The 21,028-nt window shown below is 54.0% G+C and overlaps 1 protein-coding gene across 1 annotated transcript in view; it reads left to right on the top strand.

The window, feature by feature from the left end:
• The window catches only part of LOC140411528 (uncharacterized), a 151,267-nt gene that overhangs the window by 110,178 nt on the left and 20,061 nt on the right, over window positions 1-21,028 (top strand). The window contains exon 3 of the mRNA XM_072500614.1: window positions 10,041-10,234. Coding sequence (XP_072356715.1) covers window positions 10,103-10,234 — 132 coding nt within the window. The 5' untranslated portion in view covers window positions 10,041-10,102. The remainder of the gene's footprint in view (window positions 1-10,040; window positions 10,235-21,028) is intronic.

Below are 21,028 nucleotides of genomic sequence, written 5' to 3'. Positions count from 1 at the left end.
AGGCAGGGGGGGTCAATGCTGAGTGTGTGAACTGGAATCAATAGTGAAATGTCTGCCCCGGGCGGTTCACATTTCCTGTCTAACTCAGGCAGGGGGGTCAATGCTGAGTGTGTGAACTGGAATCAATAGTGAAATATCTGCCCAGGGCGGTTCACATTTCCTGTCTAACTCAGGCAGGGGTGTCAGTGCTGAGTGTGTGAACTGAAATCAATAGTGAAATATCTGCCCCGGGCGGTTCACATTTCCTGCCTAACTCAGGCAGGGGGGGTCAATGCTGAGTGTGTGAACTGGAATCAATAGTGAAATATCTGCCCCGGGCGGTTCACATTTCCTGTCTAACTCAGGCAGGGGGATCAATGCTGAGTGTGTGAACTGGAATCAATAGTGAAATATCTGCCCCGGGCGGTTCACATTTCCTGTCTAACTCAGGCAGGGGGGTCAATGCTGAGTGTGTGAACTGGAATCAATATTGAAATATCTGCCACGGGCGGTTCACATTTCCTGTCTAACTCAGGCAGGGGGGTCAATGCTGAGTGTGTGAACTGGAATCAATAGTGAAATATCTGCCCCGGGCGAGTCACATTTCCTGTCTAACTCAGGCAGGGGGGTCAATGCTGAGTGTGTGAACTGGAATCAATAGTGAACTACCTGCCCCTGTCGAGTCACATTTCCTGCCTGACACAGGCAGGGGGGTCAATGCTGAGTGTGTGAACTGGAATCAATAGTGAAATATCTGCCCCGGGCGGTTCACATTTCCTGTCTAACTCAGGCAGGGGGGATCAATGCTGAGTGTGTGAACTGGAATCAATAGTGAAATATCTGCCCCGGGCGGTTCACATTTCCTGTCTAACTCAGGCAGGGGGGGTCAATGCTGAGTGTGTGAACTGGAATCAATAGTGAAATATCTGCTCCGGGCGGTTCACATTTGCTGTCTAACACAGGCAGGGGGACCAATGCTGAGTGTGTGAACTGGAATCAATAGTGAAATATCTGCCCGGGCGATTCACATTTCCTGTCTAACTCAGGCAGGGGGATCAATGCTGAGTGTGTGAACTGGAATCAATCGTGAAATATCTGCCCCGGGCGGTTCACATTTCCTGTCTAACTCAGGCAGGGGGGTCAATGCTGAGTGTGTGAACTGGAATCAATAGTGAAATATCTGCCGCGGGCGGTTCACATTTCCTGTCTAACTCAGGTAGTGGGATCAATGCTGAGTGTGTGAACTGGAATCAATAGTGAAATATCTGCCCCGGGCGGTTCACATTTCCTGTCTAACTCAGGCAGCGGGGTCAATGCTGAGTGTGTGAACTGGAATCAATAGTGAAATATCTGCCCCGGGCGGTTCACATTTCCTGTTCAACTCAGGCAGGGGGGTCAATGCTGAGTGTGTGAACTGGAATCAATAGTGAAATATCTGCCCCGGGCGGTTCACATTTCCTGTCAACTCAGGCAGGGGGGTCAATGCTGAATGTGTGAACTGGAATCAATAGTGAAATATCTGCCCCGGGCGGTTCACATTTCCTGTCTAACTCAGGCCGGTGGGTCAATGCTGAGTGTGTGAACTGGAATCAATAGTGAAATATCTGCCCCGGGCGGTTCACATTTCCTGTCTCACTCAGGCAGGGGGATCAATGCTGAGTGTGTGAACTGGAATCAATAGTGAAATATCTGCCCCGGGCGGTTCACATTTCCTGTCTAACTCAGGCAGGGGGGTCAATGCTGAGTGTGTGAACTGGAATCAATAGTGAAATATCTGCCCCGGGCGGTTCACATTTCCTGTCTAACTCAGGCAGGGGGGTCAATGCTGAATGTGTGAACTGGAATCAACAGTGAAATATCTGCCTCGGGCGGTCACATTTCCTGTCTAACTCAGGCCGGTGGGTCAATGCTGAGTGTGTGAACTGGAATCAATAGTGAAATATCTGCCCCGGGCGGTTCACATTTCCTGTCTCACTCAGGCAGGGGGATCAATGCTGAGTGTGTGAACTGGAATCAATAGTGAAATATCTGCCCCGGGCGGTTCACATTTCCTGTCTAACTCAGGCAGGGGGGTCAATGCTGAGTGTGTGAACTGGAATCAATAGTGAAATATCTGCCCCGGGCGGTTCACATTTCCTGTCTAACTCAGGCAGGGGGGTCAATGCTGAATGTGTGAACTGGAATCAACAGTGAAATATCTGCCTCGGGCGGTCACATTTCCTGTCTAACTCAGGCAGGGGGGTCAATGCTGAGTGTGTGAACTGGAATCAATAGTGAACTACCTGCCCCTGTCGAGTCACATTTCCTGCCTGACACAGGCAGGGGGGTCAATGCTGAGTGTGTGAACTGGAATCAATAGTGAAATATCTGCCCCGGGCGGTTCACATTTCCTGTCGTACTCAGGCAGGGGGGATCAATGCTGAGTGTGTGAACTGGAATCAATAGTGAAATATCTGCCCCGGGCGGTTCACATTTCCTGTCTAACTCAGGCAGGGGGGGTCAATGCTGAGTGTGTGAACTGGAATCAATAGTGAAATATCTGCTCCGGGCGGTTCACATTTGCTGTCTAACACAGGCAGGGGGACCAATGCTGAGTGTGTGAACTGGAATCAATAGTGAAATATCTGCCCGGGCGATTCACATTTCCTGTCTAACTCAGGCAGGGGGATCAATGCTGAGTGTGTGAACTGGAATCAATCGTGAAATATCTGCCCCGGGCGGTTCACATTTCCTGTCTAACTCAGGCAGGGGGGTCAATGCTGAGTGTGTGAACTGGAATCAATAGTGAAATATCTGCCGCGGGCGGTTCACATTTCCTGTCTAACTCAGGCAGGGGGGTCAATGCTGAATGTGTGAACTGGAATCAACAGTGAAATATCTGCCTCGGGCGGTTCACATTTCCTGTCTAACTCAGGCAGGGGGATCAATGCTGAGTCTGTGAACTGGAATCAATAGTGAAATATCTGCCCCGGGCGGTTCACATTTCCTGTCTAACTCAGGCAGGGGGGTCAATGCTGAGTGTGTGAACTGGAATCAATAGTGAAATATCTGCCCCGGGCGGTTCACATTTCCTGTTCAACTCAGGCAGGGGGGTCAATGCTGAGTGTGTGAACTGGAATCAATAGTGAAATATCTGCCCCGGGCGGTTCACATTTCCTATCTACCTCAGGCAGGGGGGTCAATGCAGAGTGTGTGAACTGGAATCAATAGTGAAATATCTGCCCCGGGCGGTTCACATTTCCTGTCTAACTCAGGCAGGAGGGTCAATGCTGAGTGTGTGAACTGGAATCAATAGTGAAATATCTGCCCCGAGCGGTTCACATTTCCTGTCTAACTCAGGCAGGGGGGTCAATGCTGAGTGTGTGAACTGGAATCAATAGTGAAATATCTGCCCTGGGAGGTTCACATTTCCCAACTAACTCAGGCAGGGGGATCAGTGCTGAGTGTGTGAACTGGAATCAATAGTGAAATATCTGCCCCGGGCGGTTCACATTTCCTGTCTAACTCAGGCAGGAGGGTCAATGCTGAGTGTGTGAACTGGAATCAATAGTGAAATATCTGCCCTGGGAGGTTCACATTTCCTGTCTAACTCAGGCAGGGGGGTCAATGCTGAGTGTGTGAGCTGGAATCAATAGTGAAATATCTGCCCCGGTCGGTTCACATTTCCTGTCTAACTCAGGCAGGGGGGTCAATGCTGAGTGTGTGAACTGGAATCAATAGTGAAATATCTGCCCCGGGCGGTTCACATTTCCTGTCTAACTCAGGCAGGGGGGTCAATGCTGAGTGTGTGAACTGGAATCAATAGTGAAATATCTGCCCTGGGAGGTTCACATTTCCTGTCTAACTCAGGCAGGGGGTTCAATGCTGAGTGTGTGAACTGGAATCAATAGTGAAATATCTGCCCCGGGCGGTTCACTTTTCCTGTCCAACTCAGGCAGGGGGGTCAATGCTGAGTGTGTGAACTGGAATCAATAGTGAAATATCTGCCCCGTGCGGTTCACATCTCCTGTCTAACTCAGGCAGGGGGGTCAATGCTGAGTGTGTGAACTGGAATCAATAGTGAAATATCTGACCCGGGGGGTTCACATTTCCTGTCTAACTCAGGCAGCGGGGGTCAATGCTGAGTGTGTGAACTGGAATCAATAGTGAAATATCTGCCCCGGGAGGTTCACATTTCCTGTCTAACTCAGGCAGGGGGATCAATGCTGAGTGTGTGAACTGGAATAAATAGTGAAATATCTGCCCCGGTCGGTTCACATTTCCTGTCTAGCTCAGGCAGGAGGGTCAATGCTGAGTGTGTGAACTGGAATCAATTGTGAACTATCTGCCCCGGGAGGTTCACATTTCCTGTCTAACTCAGGCAGGGGAGTCAATGCTGAATGTGTGAACTGGAATCAACAGTGAAATATCTGCCTCGGGCGGTTCACATTTCCTGTCTAACTCAGGCAGGGGGGTCAATGCTGAGTGTGTGAACTGGAATCAATAGTGAAATATCTGCCCCGGGCGATTCACATTTCCTGTCTAGCTCAGGCAGGGGGTTCAATGCTGAGTGTGTGAACTGGAATCAATAGTGAAATATCTGCCCCGAGCGGTTCACATTTCCTGTCTAACTCAGGCAGGGGGGTCAATGCTGAGTGTGTGAACTGGAATCAATTGTGAACTATCTGCACCGGGCGGTTCACATTTCCTGTCTAACTCAGGCAGGGGGGTCAATGCTGAGTGTGTGAACTGGATTCAATAGTGAAATATCTGCCCCGGGCGGTTCACATTTCCTGTCTAACTCAGGCAGGGGGGTCAATGCTGAGTGTGTGAACTGGAATCAATAGTGAAATATCTGCCCCGGGCGGTTCACATTTCCTGTCTAACTCAGCAGGGGCTCAATGCTGAGTGTGTGAACTGGAATCAATAGTGAAATATCTGCCCCGGGCGGTTCACATTTCCTGTCTAACTCAGGCAGGGGGGTCAATGCTGAGTGTGTGAACTGGAATCAATAGTGAAATATCTGCTCCGGGCGGTTCACATTTCCTCTCTAACTCAGGCAGGGGGATCAATGCTGAGTGTGTGAACTGGAATCAATAGTGAAATATCTGCCCCGGGCGGTTCACATTTCCTGTCTAACTCAGGCAGGGTGTCAATGCTGAATGTGTGAACTGGAATCAACAGTAAAATATCTGCCTCGGGCGGTTCACATTTCCTGTCTAACTCAGGCAGAGGGGTCAATGCTGAGTGTGTGAACTGGAATCAATAGTGAAATATCTGCCCCGGGCGGTTCACATTTCCTGTCTACCTCAGCCAGGGGGGTCAATGCTGAGTGTGTGAACTGGAATCAATAGTGAAATATCTGCCCCGAGCGGTTAACATTTCCAGTCTAACTCAGGCAGGGGGGTTAATGCTGAGTGTGTGAACTGGAATCAATAGTGAAATATCTGCCCCGGGCGGTTCACATTTCCTGTCTAACTCAGGCAGGGGGGTCAATCCTGAGTGTGCGAACTGGAATCAATAGTGAATATCTGCCCCGGGCGGTTCATATTTCCTGTCTAACTCGGGCAGGGGGGTCATGCTGAGTGTGTGAACTGGAATCAATAGTGAAACATCTGCCCCGGTCGGTTCACATTTCCTGTCTAACTCAGGCAGCGGGGGTCAATGCTGAGTGTGTGATCTGGAATCAATAGTGAAATATCTGCCCCGGGCGGTTCACATTTCCTCTCTAACACAGGCAGGGAGATCGATGCTGAGTGTGTGAACTGGAATCAACAGTGAAATATCTGCCCCGGGGGAGTCACATTTCCTGTCTAACTCAGGCAGGGGGGTTAGGGCTGAATGTGTGAACTGGAATCAATAGTGAAATATCTGCCCCGGGCGGTTCACATTTCCTGTCTAACTCAGGCAGGGGGGTCAATGCTGAGTGTGTGAACTGGAATCAATAGTGAAATATCTGCCCTGGGAGGTTCACATTTCCTGTCTAACTCAGGCAGGGGGTTCAATGCTGAGTGTGTGAACTGGAATCAATAGTGAAATATCTGCCCCGGGCGGTTCACATTTCCTGTCCAACTCAGGCAGGGGGGTCAATGCTGAGTGTGTGAACTGGAATCAATAGTGAAATATCTGCCCCGTGCGGTTCACATCTCCTGTCTAACTCAGGCAGGGGGGTCAATGCTGAGTGTGTGAACTGGAATCAATAGTGAAATATCTGCCCCGGGGGGTTCACATTTCCTGTCTAACTCAGGCAGCGGGGGTCAATGCTGAGTGTGTGAACTGGAATCAATAGTGAACTATCTGCCCCGGGGGAGTCACATTTCCTGTCTAACTCAGGCAGGGGGGTCAATGCTGAGTGTGTGAACTGGATTCAATAGTGAAATATCTGCCCCGGGAGGTTCACATTTCCTGTCTAACTCAGGCAGGGGGATCAATGCTGAGTGTGTGAACTGGAATAAATAGTGAAATATCTGCCCCGGTCGGTTCACATTTCCTGTCTAGCTCAGGCAGGAGGGTAATGCTGAGTGTGTGAACTGGAATCAATTGTGAACTATCTGCCCCGGGCGGTTCACATTTCCTGTCTAACTCAGGCAGGGGGGTCAATGCTGAATGTGTGAACTGGAATCAACAGTGAAATATCTGCCTCGGGCGGTTCACATTTCCTGTCTAACTCAGGCAGGGGGGTCAATGCTGAGTGTGTGAACTGGAATCAATCGTGAAATATCTGCCCCGGGCGGTTCACATTTCCTGTCTAGCTCAGGCAGGGGGTTCAATGCTGAGTGTGTGAACTGGAATCAATAGTGAAATATCTGCCCCGAGCGGTTCACATTTCCTGTCTAACTCAGGCAGGGGGGTCAATCCTGAGTGTGTGAACTGGAATCAATTGTGAACTATCTGCCCCGGGCGGTTCACATTTCCTGTCTAACTCAGGCAGGGGGGTCAATGCTGAATGTGTGAACTGGAATCAACAGTAAAATATCTGCCTCGGGCGGTTCACATTTCCTGTCTAACTCAGGCAGGGGGGTCAATGCTGAGTGTGTGAACTGGAATCAAGAGTGAAATATCTGCCCCGGGCGGTTCACATTTCCTGTCTACCTCAGCCAGGGGGGTCAATGCTGAGTGTGTGAACTGGAATCAATAGTGAAATATCTGCCCCGAGCGGTTCACATTTCCAGTCTAACTCAGGCAGGGGGGTCAATCCTGAGTGTGTGAACTGGAATCAATAGTGAATATCTGCCCCGGGCGGTTCATATTTCCTGTCTAACTCGGGCAGGGGGGTCATGCTGAGTGTGTGAACTGAAATCAATAGTGAAATATCTGCCCCGGGCGATTCACATTTCCTGTCTAACTCAGGCAGGGGGATCAATGCTGAGTGTGTGAACTGGAATCAATAGTGAAATATCTGCCCCGGGCGGTTCACATTTCCTCTCTAACACAGGCAGGGAGATCGATGCTGAGTGTGTGAACTGGAATCAATAGTGAAATATCTGCCCCGGGCGGTTCACATTTCCTGTCTAACTCAGGCAGGGGGGTCAATGCTGAGTGTGTGAACTGGAATCAATAGTGAAATATCTGCCCCGGGCGGTTCACATTTCCTGTCTAACTCAGGCAGGGGGGTCAATGCTGAGTGTGTGAACTGGAATCAATAGTGAAATATCTGCCCCGGGCGATTCACATTTCATGTCTAACTCAGGCAGGGGGATCAATGCTGAGTGTGTGAACTGGAATCAATAGTGAAATATCTGCCCCGGGCGGTTCACATTTCCTCTCTAACACAGGCAGGGAGATCGATGCTGAGTGTGTGAACTGGAATCAATAGTGAAATATCTGCCCCGGGCGGTTCACATTTCCTGTCTAACTCAGGCAGGGGGGGTCAATGCTGAGTGTGTGAACTGGAATTAATAGTGAAATATCTGCACCGGGCGGTTCACATTTCCTGTCTAACTCAGGCAGGGGGATCAATGCTGAGTGTGGGAACTGGAATCAATAGTGAACTATCTGCTCCGGGCGGTTCACATTTCCTGTCTAACTCAGGCAGGGGGATCAATGCTGAGTGTGTGAATTGGAATCAATAGTGAAATATCTGCCCCGGGCGGTTCACATTTCCTGTCTAACTCAGGCAGGGGATACAATGCTGAGTGTGTGAACTGGAATCAATAGTGAAATATCTGCCCCGGGCGCTTCACATTTCCTGTCTAACTCAGGCAGGGGATTCAATGCTGAGTGTGTGAACTGGAATCAATAGTGAAATATCTGCCCCGGGGGAGTCACATTTCCTGTCTCACTCAGGCAGGGGGATCAATGCTGTGTGTGTGAACTGGAATGAATAGTGAAATATCTGCCCCGGGCGGTTCACATTTCCTGTCTAACACAGGCAGGGGGATCGATGGTGAGTGTGTGAACTGGAATCAACAGTGAAATATCTGCCCCGGGCGGTTCACATTTCCTGTCTAACTCAGGCAGGGGGGTCAATGCTGAGTGTGTGAACTGGAATCAATAGTGAAATATCTGCCCCGGGCGGTTCACATTTCCTGTCTACCTCAGGCAGGGGGGTCAATGCTGAGTGTGTGAACTGGAATCAATAGTGAACTATCTGCCCCGGGCGGTTCACATTTCCTGTCTTACTCAGGCAGGGGGGTCAATGCTGATTGTGTGAACTGGAATCAATAGTGAAATATCTGCCCCGGGCGGCTCACATTTCCTGTCTAACTCAGGCAGGGGGGACAATGCTGAGTGTGTGAACTGGAATCAATAGTGAAATATCTGCCCCGGGCGGTTCACATTTCCTGTCTAACTCAGGCAGGGGGGTCAATGCTGAGTGTGTGAACTGGAATCAATAGTGAAATATCTGCCCTGGGCGGTTCACATTTCCTGTCTAACTCAGGCAGCGGGATCAATGCTGATTGTGTGAACTGGAATCAAACGTGAAATATCTGCCCCGTGCGGTTCACATTTCCTGTCTAACTCAGGCAGGGGGATCAATGCTGAGTGTGTGAACTGGAATCAATAGTGAAATATCTGCCCCGCGCGGTTCACATTTCCTGTCTATCTCAGGCAGGGGGGTCAATGCTGAGTGTGTGAACTGGAATCAATAGTGAACTATCTGCCCCGGGGGAGTTACATTTCCTGTCTAACTCAGGCAGGGGTGTCACTGCGGAGTGTGTGAACTGGAATCAATAGTGAAATATCTGCCCCAGGCGGTTCACAGTTCCTGTCTAACTCAGGTAGGGGGGTCAATGCTGAGTGTCTGAACCGGAATCAATGGTGAAATATCTGCCCCGGGCGGTTCACATTTCCTGTCTAACTCAGGCAGGGTGATCGATGCTGAGTGTTTGAACTGGAATCAATAGTGAAATATCTTCCCTGGGCGGTTCACATTTCCTGTCTAACTCAGGCAGGGGGGTCAATGCTGAGTGTGTGAACTGGAATCAATAGTGAAATATCTGCCCCGGGCGGTTCACATTTCCTGTCTAACTCAGGCAGGGGGGTCAATGCTGAGTGTGTGAACTGGAATCAATAGTGAAATATCTGCCCTGGGCGGTTCACATTTCCTGTCTAACTCAGGCAGGGGTGTCAGTGCTGAGTGTGTGAACTGGAATCAATAGTGAAATATCTGCCCTGGGCGGTTCACATTTCCTGTCTAACTCAGGCAGGGGGAGTCAATGCTGAGTGTGTGAACTGGAATCAATAGTGAAATATCTGCCCCGGGCGGTTCACATCTCCTGTCTAACTCAGGCAGGGGGGGGGTCAATGCTGAGTGTGTGAACTGGAATCAATAGTGAAATGTCTGCCCCGGGCGGTTCACATTTCCTGTCTCACTCAGGCAGGGGGGTCGATGCTGAGTGTGTGAACTGGAATCAATAGTGAAATATCTGCCCCGGGGGGTTCACATTTCCCGGCAACCGGCATCACAGAGATCATGATTTCCAAATTATTTCTAAATTCAAGGTTGGGCCCAAAAAACATTTCCATAGTTAATAAGCTGGGCGGTTCTTCAACGTCTGATGTTCCCGTAGCTAAACTTTATTCAAAATCATCCCCTTAAAACTGTATAAAAATCCCTGAGCTCTCTGCTCAAACTGCAGATCGAGCTGAAGGTGCTGAGGGTCATTCAGTGAATTCACCAGTGACCTGTACCGACACCAAGATGCTGAGAATCTTCTTAACCGTGTCTGTCCTCTTCTGGAACCAACTCGCTGCACAGGATGCGTTAGATGAGGAGATCGAACTCTGTGATCAAGTGGACTGCCTTAAAGCCGCAGTCATCATTCAGGACAAGGTGAGTATCGTTCAGAGTTTCCTGCATTGTGTAACGTTCGTACCAGTGGAAATTATTTAATGCCTTTGTTTTTGGGTCGAGTCCCCTTTACTCTCTTTACTGTCAAACATCTGTCTGACTCAGTCAGGGAGGGTTGTCAATGCTGAGTGTGTGAACTGGAATAAACAGTGAAATATCTGCCCCGGGCGGTTCACACATCCCGGGACCCGGCACTCACACAGTTAATGATTTCTAAATTCAAGGCTGGGATCAGGAAAGTATTCTGAGGGACAGAATCTATCTGTACTTTAGACACGGATTAATCAGGAATAGTCAGCGTGGAAGGTCTTTCTTGACAAACACAATTGAATTATTTGAGGCGGTGAGCAGGAGTGTTGATGAGGGGAATGCATTTGGAGTGGTCGATATGGGCTTTAGCCAGGCTTTTGATAGGGTCCCTCGTGGCAGACTGATCCAGTCAGGGCCCATGGCACCCAAGGCAAAGAGACACATTGGACCCACAATTGGCTGAGAGGCAGGAAGCTGATGGTGGTCTCTGAAGGCAGGTTAATAGGGGGGTGGAAAAGGCAAATGGGACACTGGCGTTTATCAATCGGGACATAGATTACAACAGCAGGGAGGTGATGTTGGAGTTGTACAGAACATTGGTGAGGACACAGCTGGAGTACTGTGTGTAATTCTGGGCACCACATTATAGGAAGGATGTGACTGTACTGGAGGGGGTGCAGAGGAGATTCACCAGGATGTTGCATGGGACGGAACATTTCAGTTATGAAGAGAGGTTGGGGCTTGGGCTGTTTTCGCTGGAGTAGAGAAGACTGAGGGACGATCTGATCGATGGCTACAAGATTATGAGGGGCATGGTCAGGATAATAATAATCTTTACTGTCACAAGGAGGTTTACATTAACACTGCAATGAAGTTACTGTGAAAAGCCCCTAGTCGCCACATTCCAGCGCCTGTTCAGGTCACAGAGGGAGAATTCAAAATTTCCAATCCACCTAACAGCACGTCTTTCGGAACTTGTGGGAGGAAACCGGAGCACCCGGAGAAACGCTCGCACACACGGGGAGGATGTGCAGACTCCGCACAGACAGTGACCCAAGCAGGGAATCGAACCTGCGACCCTGGAGCAGTGAAGCAACAGGGCTAACCACTGTGCTACCATGACATCTGAGCCCATCCCCACTCCCCTCATACCAAACCTCCACCCTACACCCCAGAAAGCAGCCCCCGTCCACCGGATTGTGTGCGACCCCCCCCAACCCACAAATACAGGGGAGATACATCGCCTCCACCGCCCATGGACCCCTGTGATAGGGACCCCCCCCAGAGACCCTGTGATAGGGAGACCCCCCCCCACAGAGACCCTGTGATAGGGAGACCCCCCCCAGAGACACGTGTGATAGGGAGACCCCCACAGAGACCCCTGTGAAAGGGAGAACCCCCCACAGAGACCCCTGTTATAGAGAGACCCCCCACAGAGACCCCTGTGATAGGGAGACCCCCCCCCCACAGGGACCGCTGTGAAAGTGGGAGCCACCCCCAGAGAGACCCGTGATAGTGAGACCCACCCACAGAGACCCCTGTGATAGGGAGACCCCCCCACAGAGACCCCTGTGATAGAGAGACCCCCCCACAGAGATCCCTGTGATAGAGAGACCCCCACAGAGACCCTGTGATAGAGAGACCCCCCCCCCACAGAGACACCTGTGATAGGGAGAACCCACCCCCAGGGTCCCCTGTGATAGGGAGACCCCCACACAGAGACCCCTGCGATAGAGATACCCCCCCCACAGAGACACCTGTGACCGTGAGACCCCACCCACAGAGATCCCTGTGATAGGAAGACCCCCACAGAGACCCCTGTGAAAGGGAGACCCCCACACAGAGACCCCTGCGATAGAGATACCCCCCCCACAGAGACACCTGTGACAGTGAGACCCCACCCACAGAGATCCCTGTGATAGGAAGACCCCCACAGAGACCCCTGTGAAAGGGAGACCCCCCACAGAGACACCTGTTAAAGGGAGACACCCCCCACACAGACCCCTGTTATACAGAGACACCCCCACAGAGACCCCTGTGATAAGGAGAACCCCCCCCCCCACAGAGACCACTGTGATCGAGAGACCCTCCCCCAAAGAGACCCCTGTGATAGGGAGACCACCCCCACACAGAGACCCCTGTGATAAGGAGACCCCCACAGAGACCCCTGTGATAGGGAGACCCACCCCCCCACAGAGACCCCTGTGATAGGGAGACCCCCCACAGAGACCCGTGTGATAGGGAGACCCCCCCCCCACAGAGAACCCTGTGATTGGGAGACCCCCCGACACAGAGACCCATGTGATAGGGTGACCCCCTCCCACAGAGACCCCTGTGATAGGGAGACCCCCTCCCACAGAAACCGCTGTGAAAGAGAGAGCCCCCCCCCCACAGAGACCCCTGTGATAGGGAGACCCTGCCCCCACAGAGACCCCTGTGATAAGGAGACCCCCCCACACAGAGACCCCTGTGATAGGGAGGCCCACCCCCCACAGAGACCCCTGTGATAGGGAGACCCTCCCGCCCCACAGAGACCCCTGTGATAGGGCGACCCCCCACAGAGACCCCTGTTATAGGGAGACCCCCCCACACAGAGACCCCTGTGATAGGGAGACCCCCTTCCCACAGAGACCCCTGTGATCGGGAGACCCCCCCCACAAAGACCGCTGTGAAAGTGGGAGCCCCTCCCAGAGAGACCAGTGATAGGGAGACCCACCCACAGAGACCCCTGTGATAAGGAGACCACCCCACAGAGACCCCTGTGATAGGGACACCCCCCCCCCCACAAAGAGAACCCTGTGACAGGGAGACCGCCCCTCCCCACTGAGACCCCTGTGATAGGGAGACCCCCCACAGAGACCCCTGAGATAGGGAGACCCCCCCACACAGAGACCCCTGTTATAGGGAGACCCACCACACAGAGACCCCTGTGATATGGAGACCCCCCCACAGAGACCTCTGTGACAGGGAGACCCCACCCCCGGGTCCCCTGCGATAGGGTGACCCCCACACAGAGACCTCTGTGATAGAGAGACCCTCCCACAGAGACCCCTGTGATGGAGAGACCCCCCACAGAGACCCTGTGATAGAGAGACCCTCCCCACAGACACGCTGTGATAGGGAGACCCCACCCCCAGGGACCCCTGTGATAGGGAGACCCCTCCACAGAGACACCTGTGACAGTGAGACCCCACCCACAGAGACCCCTGTGATAGGGAGACCCCCCCACAGAGACCCCTGTGATAGGGAGACCCCCCCACAGAGACCCCTGTGACAGTGAGACCCCCCTCACAGAGACCCCGGTGATAGGGAGACCCCCCAACAGAGACCCCTGTGATAGGGAGACCCTCCCACAGAGACACCTGTGACAGTGAGACCCCCCTCACAGAGACCCCTGTGATAGGGAGACACCCCCCCCACATAGACCCCTGTGATAGGGAGACCTCCCACAGAGACCCCTGTGATAGGGAGACCCCCCCCACAAAGAGACCCCGTGATAGGAAGAACCCCCCCTCCCCAGAGACCCCTGTGACAGCGAGACCCCCACAGAGACCCCTGTGACAGTGAGACCCCCCCCAGGGACCCCTGTGATAGGGAGACCACCCCACAGAGACCCCTGTGATAGAGAGACCCCCCCACAGAGACCCCTGCGATAGAGAGACCCCACCCACAGAGACCCCTGTGATAGGGAGACCCCCCCCACTGAGACCCCTGTGATAGGGAGACCCCCCACAGAGACCCCTGTGACAGTGAGAAACCCCTCACAGAGACCCCTGTGATAGCGAGACCCCCCCCCACATAGACCCCTGTGAGAGGGAGACCTCCCAACAGAGACCCCTGTGATAGGGAGACACCCCCCCCAGAGACCCCTGTGATAGGGAGAACCCCCACAGAGACCGCTGTGATAGGGAGACCCCCCCCTCAGAGACCCTGTGACAGTGAGACCCCCACAGAGACCCCTGTGATAGGGAGACCCCCCCAAAGAGACCCCTGTGATAGGGAGAACCCCCCCCCCACAGAGACCCCTGTGACAGTGAGACCCCCACAGAGACCCATGTGACAGTGAGACCACCCCAGGGACCCCTGCGATAGGGAGACCCCCCCCACAGAGACCCCTGTGACAGGGAGACCCCCCCCACAGAGACCCCTGTGAGAGGAAGACCTCCCAACAGAGACCCCTGTGATAGGGAGACACCCCGACAGAGACCCCTGTGAGAGGGAGACCCCCCAACAGAGACCCGTGTGATAGGGAGACCCCCCCCAGAGACCCCTGTGATAGGGAGACCCCCCAACAGAGATCCTTGTGATAGGGAGACCCCCCCGACAGAGACCCCTGTGAGAGGGAGACACCCCGACAGAGACCCCTGTGAGAGGGAGACCCCCCAACAGAGACCCGTGTGATAGGGAGACCCCCCCCCAGAGACCCCTGTGATAGGGAGACCCCCCCCACAGAGACCCCTGTGATAGGGAGACCCCCCCCCCCCACAGACCCCTGTGACAGTGAGACCCCCACAGTGACCCCTGTGATAGGGAGACCCCCCCCACACAGAGACCCCTGTGATAGGGAGACCCCCCCCCACAGAGACCCCTGTGATAGGTAGACCCACCCCACAGAGACCCCTGTGATAGGGAGACCCCCCCCTCAGAGATCCCTGTGATAGGGAAACCCCCCCCCACAGACCCCTGTGACAGTGAGACCCCCACAGAGACCCCTGTGATAGGGAGACCCCCCCCCACACAGAGACCCCTGTGATAGGGAGGCCCCCCCCCCCACACAGAGACCCCTGTGATAGGGAGACACCCCCACAGAGACCCCTGTGATAGGGAGACCCACCCCACAGAGACCCCTGTGATAGGGAGACCCCCCACAAAGACCCGTGTGATAGGGAGACCCCCCCCACACAGAGAACCCTGTGATAGGGAGACCCCCCGACACAGAGACCCATGTGATAGGGAGACCCCCCTCCCACAGAGACCCCTGTGATATGGAAACCCCCCTCCCACAGAGACCGCTGTGAAAGAGAGAGCCCCCCCCACAGAGACCCCTGTGATAGGGAGACCCTGCCCCCACAGAGACCCCTGTAATAAGGAGACCTCCCCCACACAGAGACCCCTATGATAGGGAGGCCCACCCCCACAGAGACCCCTGTGATAGGGAGACCCCCCCCCCGCCCCACAGAGACCCCTGTGATAGGGAGACCCCCCACAGAGACCCCTGTGATAGGGAGACCCCCCCCCACAGTAGACCCCTGTGATAGCGAGACCCCCCCGCCCCACAGAGACCCCTGTGATAGGGAGCCCCCCCCCACACAGAGACCCCTGTGATAGGGAGACCCCCCACACAGAGACCCCTGTGATTGATTTACATAGAAATTACAGTGCAGAAGGAGGCCATTCGGCCCATCGAGTCTGCACCGGCTCTTGGAAAGAGCACCCTACCCAAGGTCCACACCGCCACCCTATCCCCATAACCCAGTAACCCCACCCAACACGAAGGGCAATTTATCACGGCCAATCCACCTAACCTGCACATCTTTGGACTGTGGGAGGAAACCGGAGCACCCGGAGGAAACCCACGCACACACGGGGAGGATGTGCAGACTCCACACAGACAGTGACCCAAGCCGGAATCGAACCTGGGACCCTGGAGCTGTGAAGCAATTGTGCTATCCACAAGGCTACCGTGCTGCCCCTTCCCACAGAGAGCCCTGTGATAGGGAGACCCCCCCCACAAAGACCGCTGTGAAAGTGGGAGCCCCTCCCAGAGAGACCAGTGATAGGGAAACCCACCCACAGAGACCCCTGTGATAGGGACACCCCCCCCCCACAAAGAGAACCCTGTGACAGGGAGACCGCCCCTCCCCACTGAGACCCCTGTGATAGGGAGACTCCCCGACAGAGACCCCTGTGATAGGGAGACCCCCCCACACAGAGACCCCTGTAATAGGGAGACACCCCCCAGATACCCCTGTGATAGGGAGACCCACCCACAGAGACCCCTGTGATAGGGACACCCCCCCCCCACAAAGAGAACCCTGTGACAGGGAGACCGCCCCTCCCCACTGAGACCCCTGTGATAGGGAGACTCCCCGACAGAGACCCCTGTGATAGGGAGACCCCCCCACACAGAGACCCCTGTGATAGGGAGACCCACCACACAGAGACCCCTGTGATATGGAGACCCCCCCACAGAGACCTCTGTGACAGGGAGACCCCACCCCCGGGTCCCCTGCGATAGGGTGACCCCCACACAGAGACCTCTGTGATAGAGAGACCCTCCCACAGAGACCCCTGTGATGGAGAGACCCCCCACAGAGACCCTGTGATAGAGAGACCCTCCCCACAGACACGCTGTGATAGGGAGACCCCACCCCCAGGGACCCCTGTGATAGGGAGACCCCCACACAGAGACCCCTGTGATAGAGAGACACCCCCCACAGAGACCCCTGCGATAGAGAGACCCCCCCACAGAGACACCTGTGACAGTGAGACCCCACCCACAGAGACCCCTGTGATAGGGAGACCCCCCCACAGAGACCCCTGTGATAGGGAGACCCCCCCACAGAGACCCCTGTGACAGTGAGACCCCCCTCACAGAGACCCCGGTGATAGGGAGACCCCCCCCCACAGAGACCCCTGTGATAGGGAGACCCTCCCACAGAGACCCCTGTGATTAGGAGACCCTCCCACAGAGACACCTGTGACAGTGAGACCCCCCTCACTGAGACCCCTGTGATAGGGAGACACCCCCCCCACATAGACCCCTGTGATAGGGAGACCTCCCACAGAGACCCCTGTAATAGGGAGACACCCCCCAGATACCCCTGTGATAGGGAGACCCCCCACCACAGAGACCCCTGTGATAGGGAGACCCCCCTCAGATACCCTGTGACAGTGAGACCCCCACATAGACCCCTGTGATAGGGAGACCCCCCCCACAAAGAGACCCCTGTGATAGGAAGAACCCCCCCTCCCCAGAGACCCCTGTGACAGCGAGACCCCCACAGAGACCCCTGTGACAGTGAGACCCCCCCCAGGGACCCCTGTGATAGGGAGACCCCCCCACAGAGACCCCTGTGATAGGGAGACCCCCCCCCCCCAGATACCCCTGTGATAGGGAGACCCCCCCCACAAAGAGACCCCTGTGATAGGAAGAACCCCCCCTCCCCAGAGACCCCTGTGACAGCGAGACCCCCACAGAGACCCCTGTGACAGTGAGACACCCCCAGGGACCCCTGTGATAGGGAGACCCACCCACAGAGACCCCTCTGAGAGGGAGACCTCCCAACAGAGACCCCTGTGACAGTGAGACACCCCCAAGGACCCCTGTGACAGTGAGACCCCCGGGGTCCCCTGCAATGGGCAGCTCAGGGGGCCGCACAACATGTGCACCGGGGCCAATGGGCACGGGACGCTCTGATCGTCTCCAGGTTCACCAACTAGACGGGGGGGGGGGAACTTGGCCTGGGGCACGGACACCGCCTCCCACCACCAGGCCCCCACATCCCCCGCCTGCAGCTCGGTGATACATACCTGCGGCGCTCCGAGCTGGGGGCCCTGGGTTGGCAGTAACAGCGGGTCGGAGCCATGGGATGGAGGGTGATGACAGCCCGCTCTGCCATGAGCTCCGTGCTCCACATCGTTTGACAATGTCTGCCTCATGCCCACGGTCGCACCTTCCACCTGGGTGAACCCTGCATGCCAGCTGGCCAGTCCATCACACGGTCGGTGGGGTGGGGGGGGGGGGGGGGGGTGTACGGTGGGGAGCCCACGCCACCCACAACATCCGCCCATTCCCCCCCCCACCTCCTCTATGGCCAGCCCAGCCCAGCCCACCCCTCACACCCTGACAGAGCACCGAGGCAGGTTGGAACGGTGTGAACAGGTGTTTAATGTTAAAACCCGAGACCCTAACCCGAAACTGTGCCCTGCACCCCTGCCAACTTAACTGGTGTCTAACGTTCTGGCCTTCCAGCCCTAACATTGCGTCTAGGTAGTTCCCCAGACGGTCCAGCAGGAGTGGAGGCGGCCCTGCTGTGATTCCCGCCCTGCCACCTGGGTCCCGGTCGGTGGGTGCCTTCTGGGGCGATCGGGCCTGGATGGGCCCGGCTCCTGCCCGTGTGTCCCAGGTGGTGTGGTGCTGCCCTGTTCTGCCTGCTGCCCACTGGAGGCTCCAGGGACAGGAGGGGTGGAGTCTGAGGGGCTGCGGTGTTCCGGCACCTCCCCTGCGGGAGTCACCGGCACGGGCCCAGCACCTCCTCCTCCCTCGGGGTGCCCGGTGGCCCCCAGGCATCTCCATGTGGCTAGGGTGCGGGTAATCCCTGAGACAACCCCGCCACCTGGCGCTGCCAGTCCTGGAGGCCCACTCTGGTCTCGACCAGGGTATGCACGCTCGCACCGGATCCAAAACAGGATGTCCATTCCTTGGAGATGACGCAGTGAAGATTCACTGGATTGATTCCTGGGTTACAGAGATGTCCAATACTGAAAGGAATCATATTGTCGGGAACTCTCTGGAATTTAGGAGAATGAGAGGATCTCATTGAAACAGACAAGGTGACAAGGTACAATTTAGGATTCCAGGTTGCTCGGGGTGTAGTATAATGGAGTATATTCGGACAGGTCCTGTGAAGGGTTAACCCTGTGATGTCACTGGCAGGAAGTGACATCTACTCGTGATCTGAGAGTCTCGCAGAAAGCAGCACGAAAAGAAGCTCGTGTCGGGAAATATTCTCCAAACGGTAAATGTGTTCCAATACAGTTAGAATGTCTGCAGTCTCTGGGAGTTACGGAAACTTCTCCAACACAACAACACAATGGAACAGGTGGGGAGTGCGTGGGGCAAGTAGAGTTGGGGTTAAAGGTGAGGCATGATCTTGTTGATTGGTGGAACAGGCTTGAGGAGTTATTGGGCCTATTCCAGCTCCTATTTCTTACGGTCCAATGACATTGTTTTCTTTTCATCCTGGATTAGTGCCTGGATACGAGGACCAATTTCTAACCCATTGAAACCTTTCTGTTTCAATAATGTGGTAAAACAGCCAAAGGGAAACACAATTACTGGACATGATTCAGTGTCGATGGCCTTCCAGAACATTCTCTATATTTGTTTTCATTGAAAGCCCAAGGGGAAGGTGTGAGGCCCAATGGGCAGGATAACTCTAAAGCTGAAAGAGTGCATGAGGGGGTCAGGAAAATCAATCTGGAAGTGGTGATGCCAAGACTCCCATCAAAAATTCCAAACTCTTTTACCAGGTCAGTCCATGCAGGACATGAATACTGCTCCCACACCTGGGAACCGAGGACAGTCCTGTACATGAAGGACGGGTTGCACCTAAACTGGAGGGGAACTAATATCCTGGGTGGGAGGTTTGCTCGAGCTCTTCGGGAGGGTTTAAACTAGTTGGGCAGGGGGTTGGGAACCAGAGCGATGGATCAGAGGACAGGGTAGCTGTTGAACAGGCGGAAATAGTCTGCAGCAAGTCTGTGAGGAAGGATAGACAGTTGATAGGGCAAAGTTGCACTCAGTGGAATGGGTTAAAGTGTGTCTGTTTCAATGTAAGGAGTGTCAGAAATAAGGGAGATGAACTTAGAACATGGATCAGTACTTGGAACTATGATGTTATGGCCATCACGGAGACATGGATTTCACAGGGGCAGGAATGGTTGTTAGACGTTCCGGGGATTAGATGTTTTAAGAAGAATAGGGAGGGAGGTAAAAGAGGAGGGGGAGCGGCACCGTTAATTAGGGAGTACACCACAGCTGTGCAAAAGGAGGTAGTCGAGGAGGTTTTGTCTACTGAGTCAGTATGGGTGGAAGTCAGAAACAAGAAAGGAGCAGTCACTTTATTGGGAGTTTCCTATAGACCCCCCAATAGCAGCAGAGAGATGGAGGAACAGATTGGGCGGCAGATTCTGGAAAGGCGCAGAAGTAACAGAGTTGTTGTCATGGGTGACTTCAACTTCCCTAATATTGACTGGAACCTCCTTTCTGCAAATGGTTTGGATGGAGCAGATTTTGTCAGGTGTGTACAGGAAGGATTCCTGACTCAATATGCAGATAGGCCGACTAGGGGGGAGGCCATATTGGATTTGGTGCTTGGTAACGAACCAGGCCAGGTGTCAGATGTCTCGGTGGGAGAGCATTTTGGTGACAGTGACCACAACTCCTTGACCTTTATCATAGTCACGGAGAGGGACAGGAACACACAGTATGGGGGGGTATTTCATTGGGGGATGGGAAATTATACTAATATTAGACAGGAGTTAAGGAGCATAAAGTGAGAACAATTGTTCTTGGGGAAATGTGCAGCAGTAATGTGGGGATTGTTTAAGGTTGTTTAATAGGCTCAAACAGGTTGATATTAAGAAGCAGGATTTGCTGGGCATTTTGAAAAGCATCAGGATAGATAGGTCACCTGGGACTGACGGGATATACCCAAGGTTACTACGGGAAGCGAGGGAGGAGATTGCTGCGCAGTTGGCGATGATCTTTGTGTCCTCACTCTCCACTGGAGTAGTACTAAATGATTGGAGGGAGGCGAATGTTGTTCCCCTATTCAAAAAAGGGAATAGGGAAATCCCTGGGAATTACAGACCCATCAGTCTTACGTCTGTGGTGAGCAAAATATTGGCAAGGATTCTGAGAGATAGGATTTATGATAATTTGACAAACATAGTTTGATTAAAGATCGTCAGCATGGCTTTGAGAGGGGCAGGTCATGCCTCACAAGCCTCATTGAATTC

The sequence above is a fragment of the Scyliorhinus torazame genome, chromosome 4 (assembly GCF_047496885.1).
Source record: "Scyliorhinus torazame isolate Kashiwa2021f chromosome 4, sScyTor2.1, whole genome shotgun sequence".
In the NCBI taxonomy this organism is placed as follows: Eukaryota; Metazoa; Chordata; class Chondrichthyes; order Carcharhiniformes; family Scyliorhinidae; genus Scyliorhinus; species Scyliorhinus torazame.
Note: the sequence above shows the minus strand (reverse complement) of the source record. Positions and strands in the feature narration are given on the sequence as shown.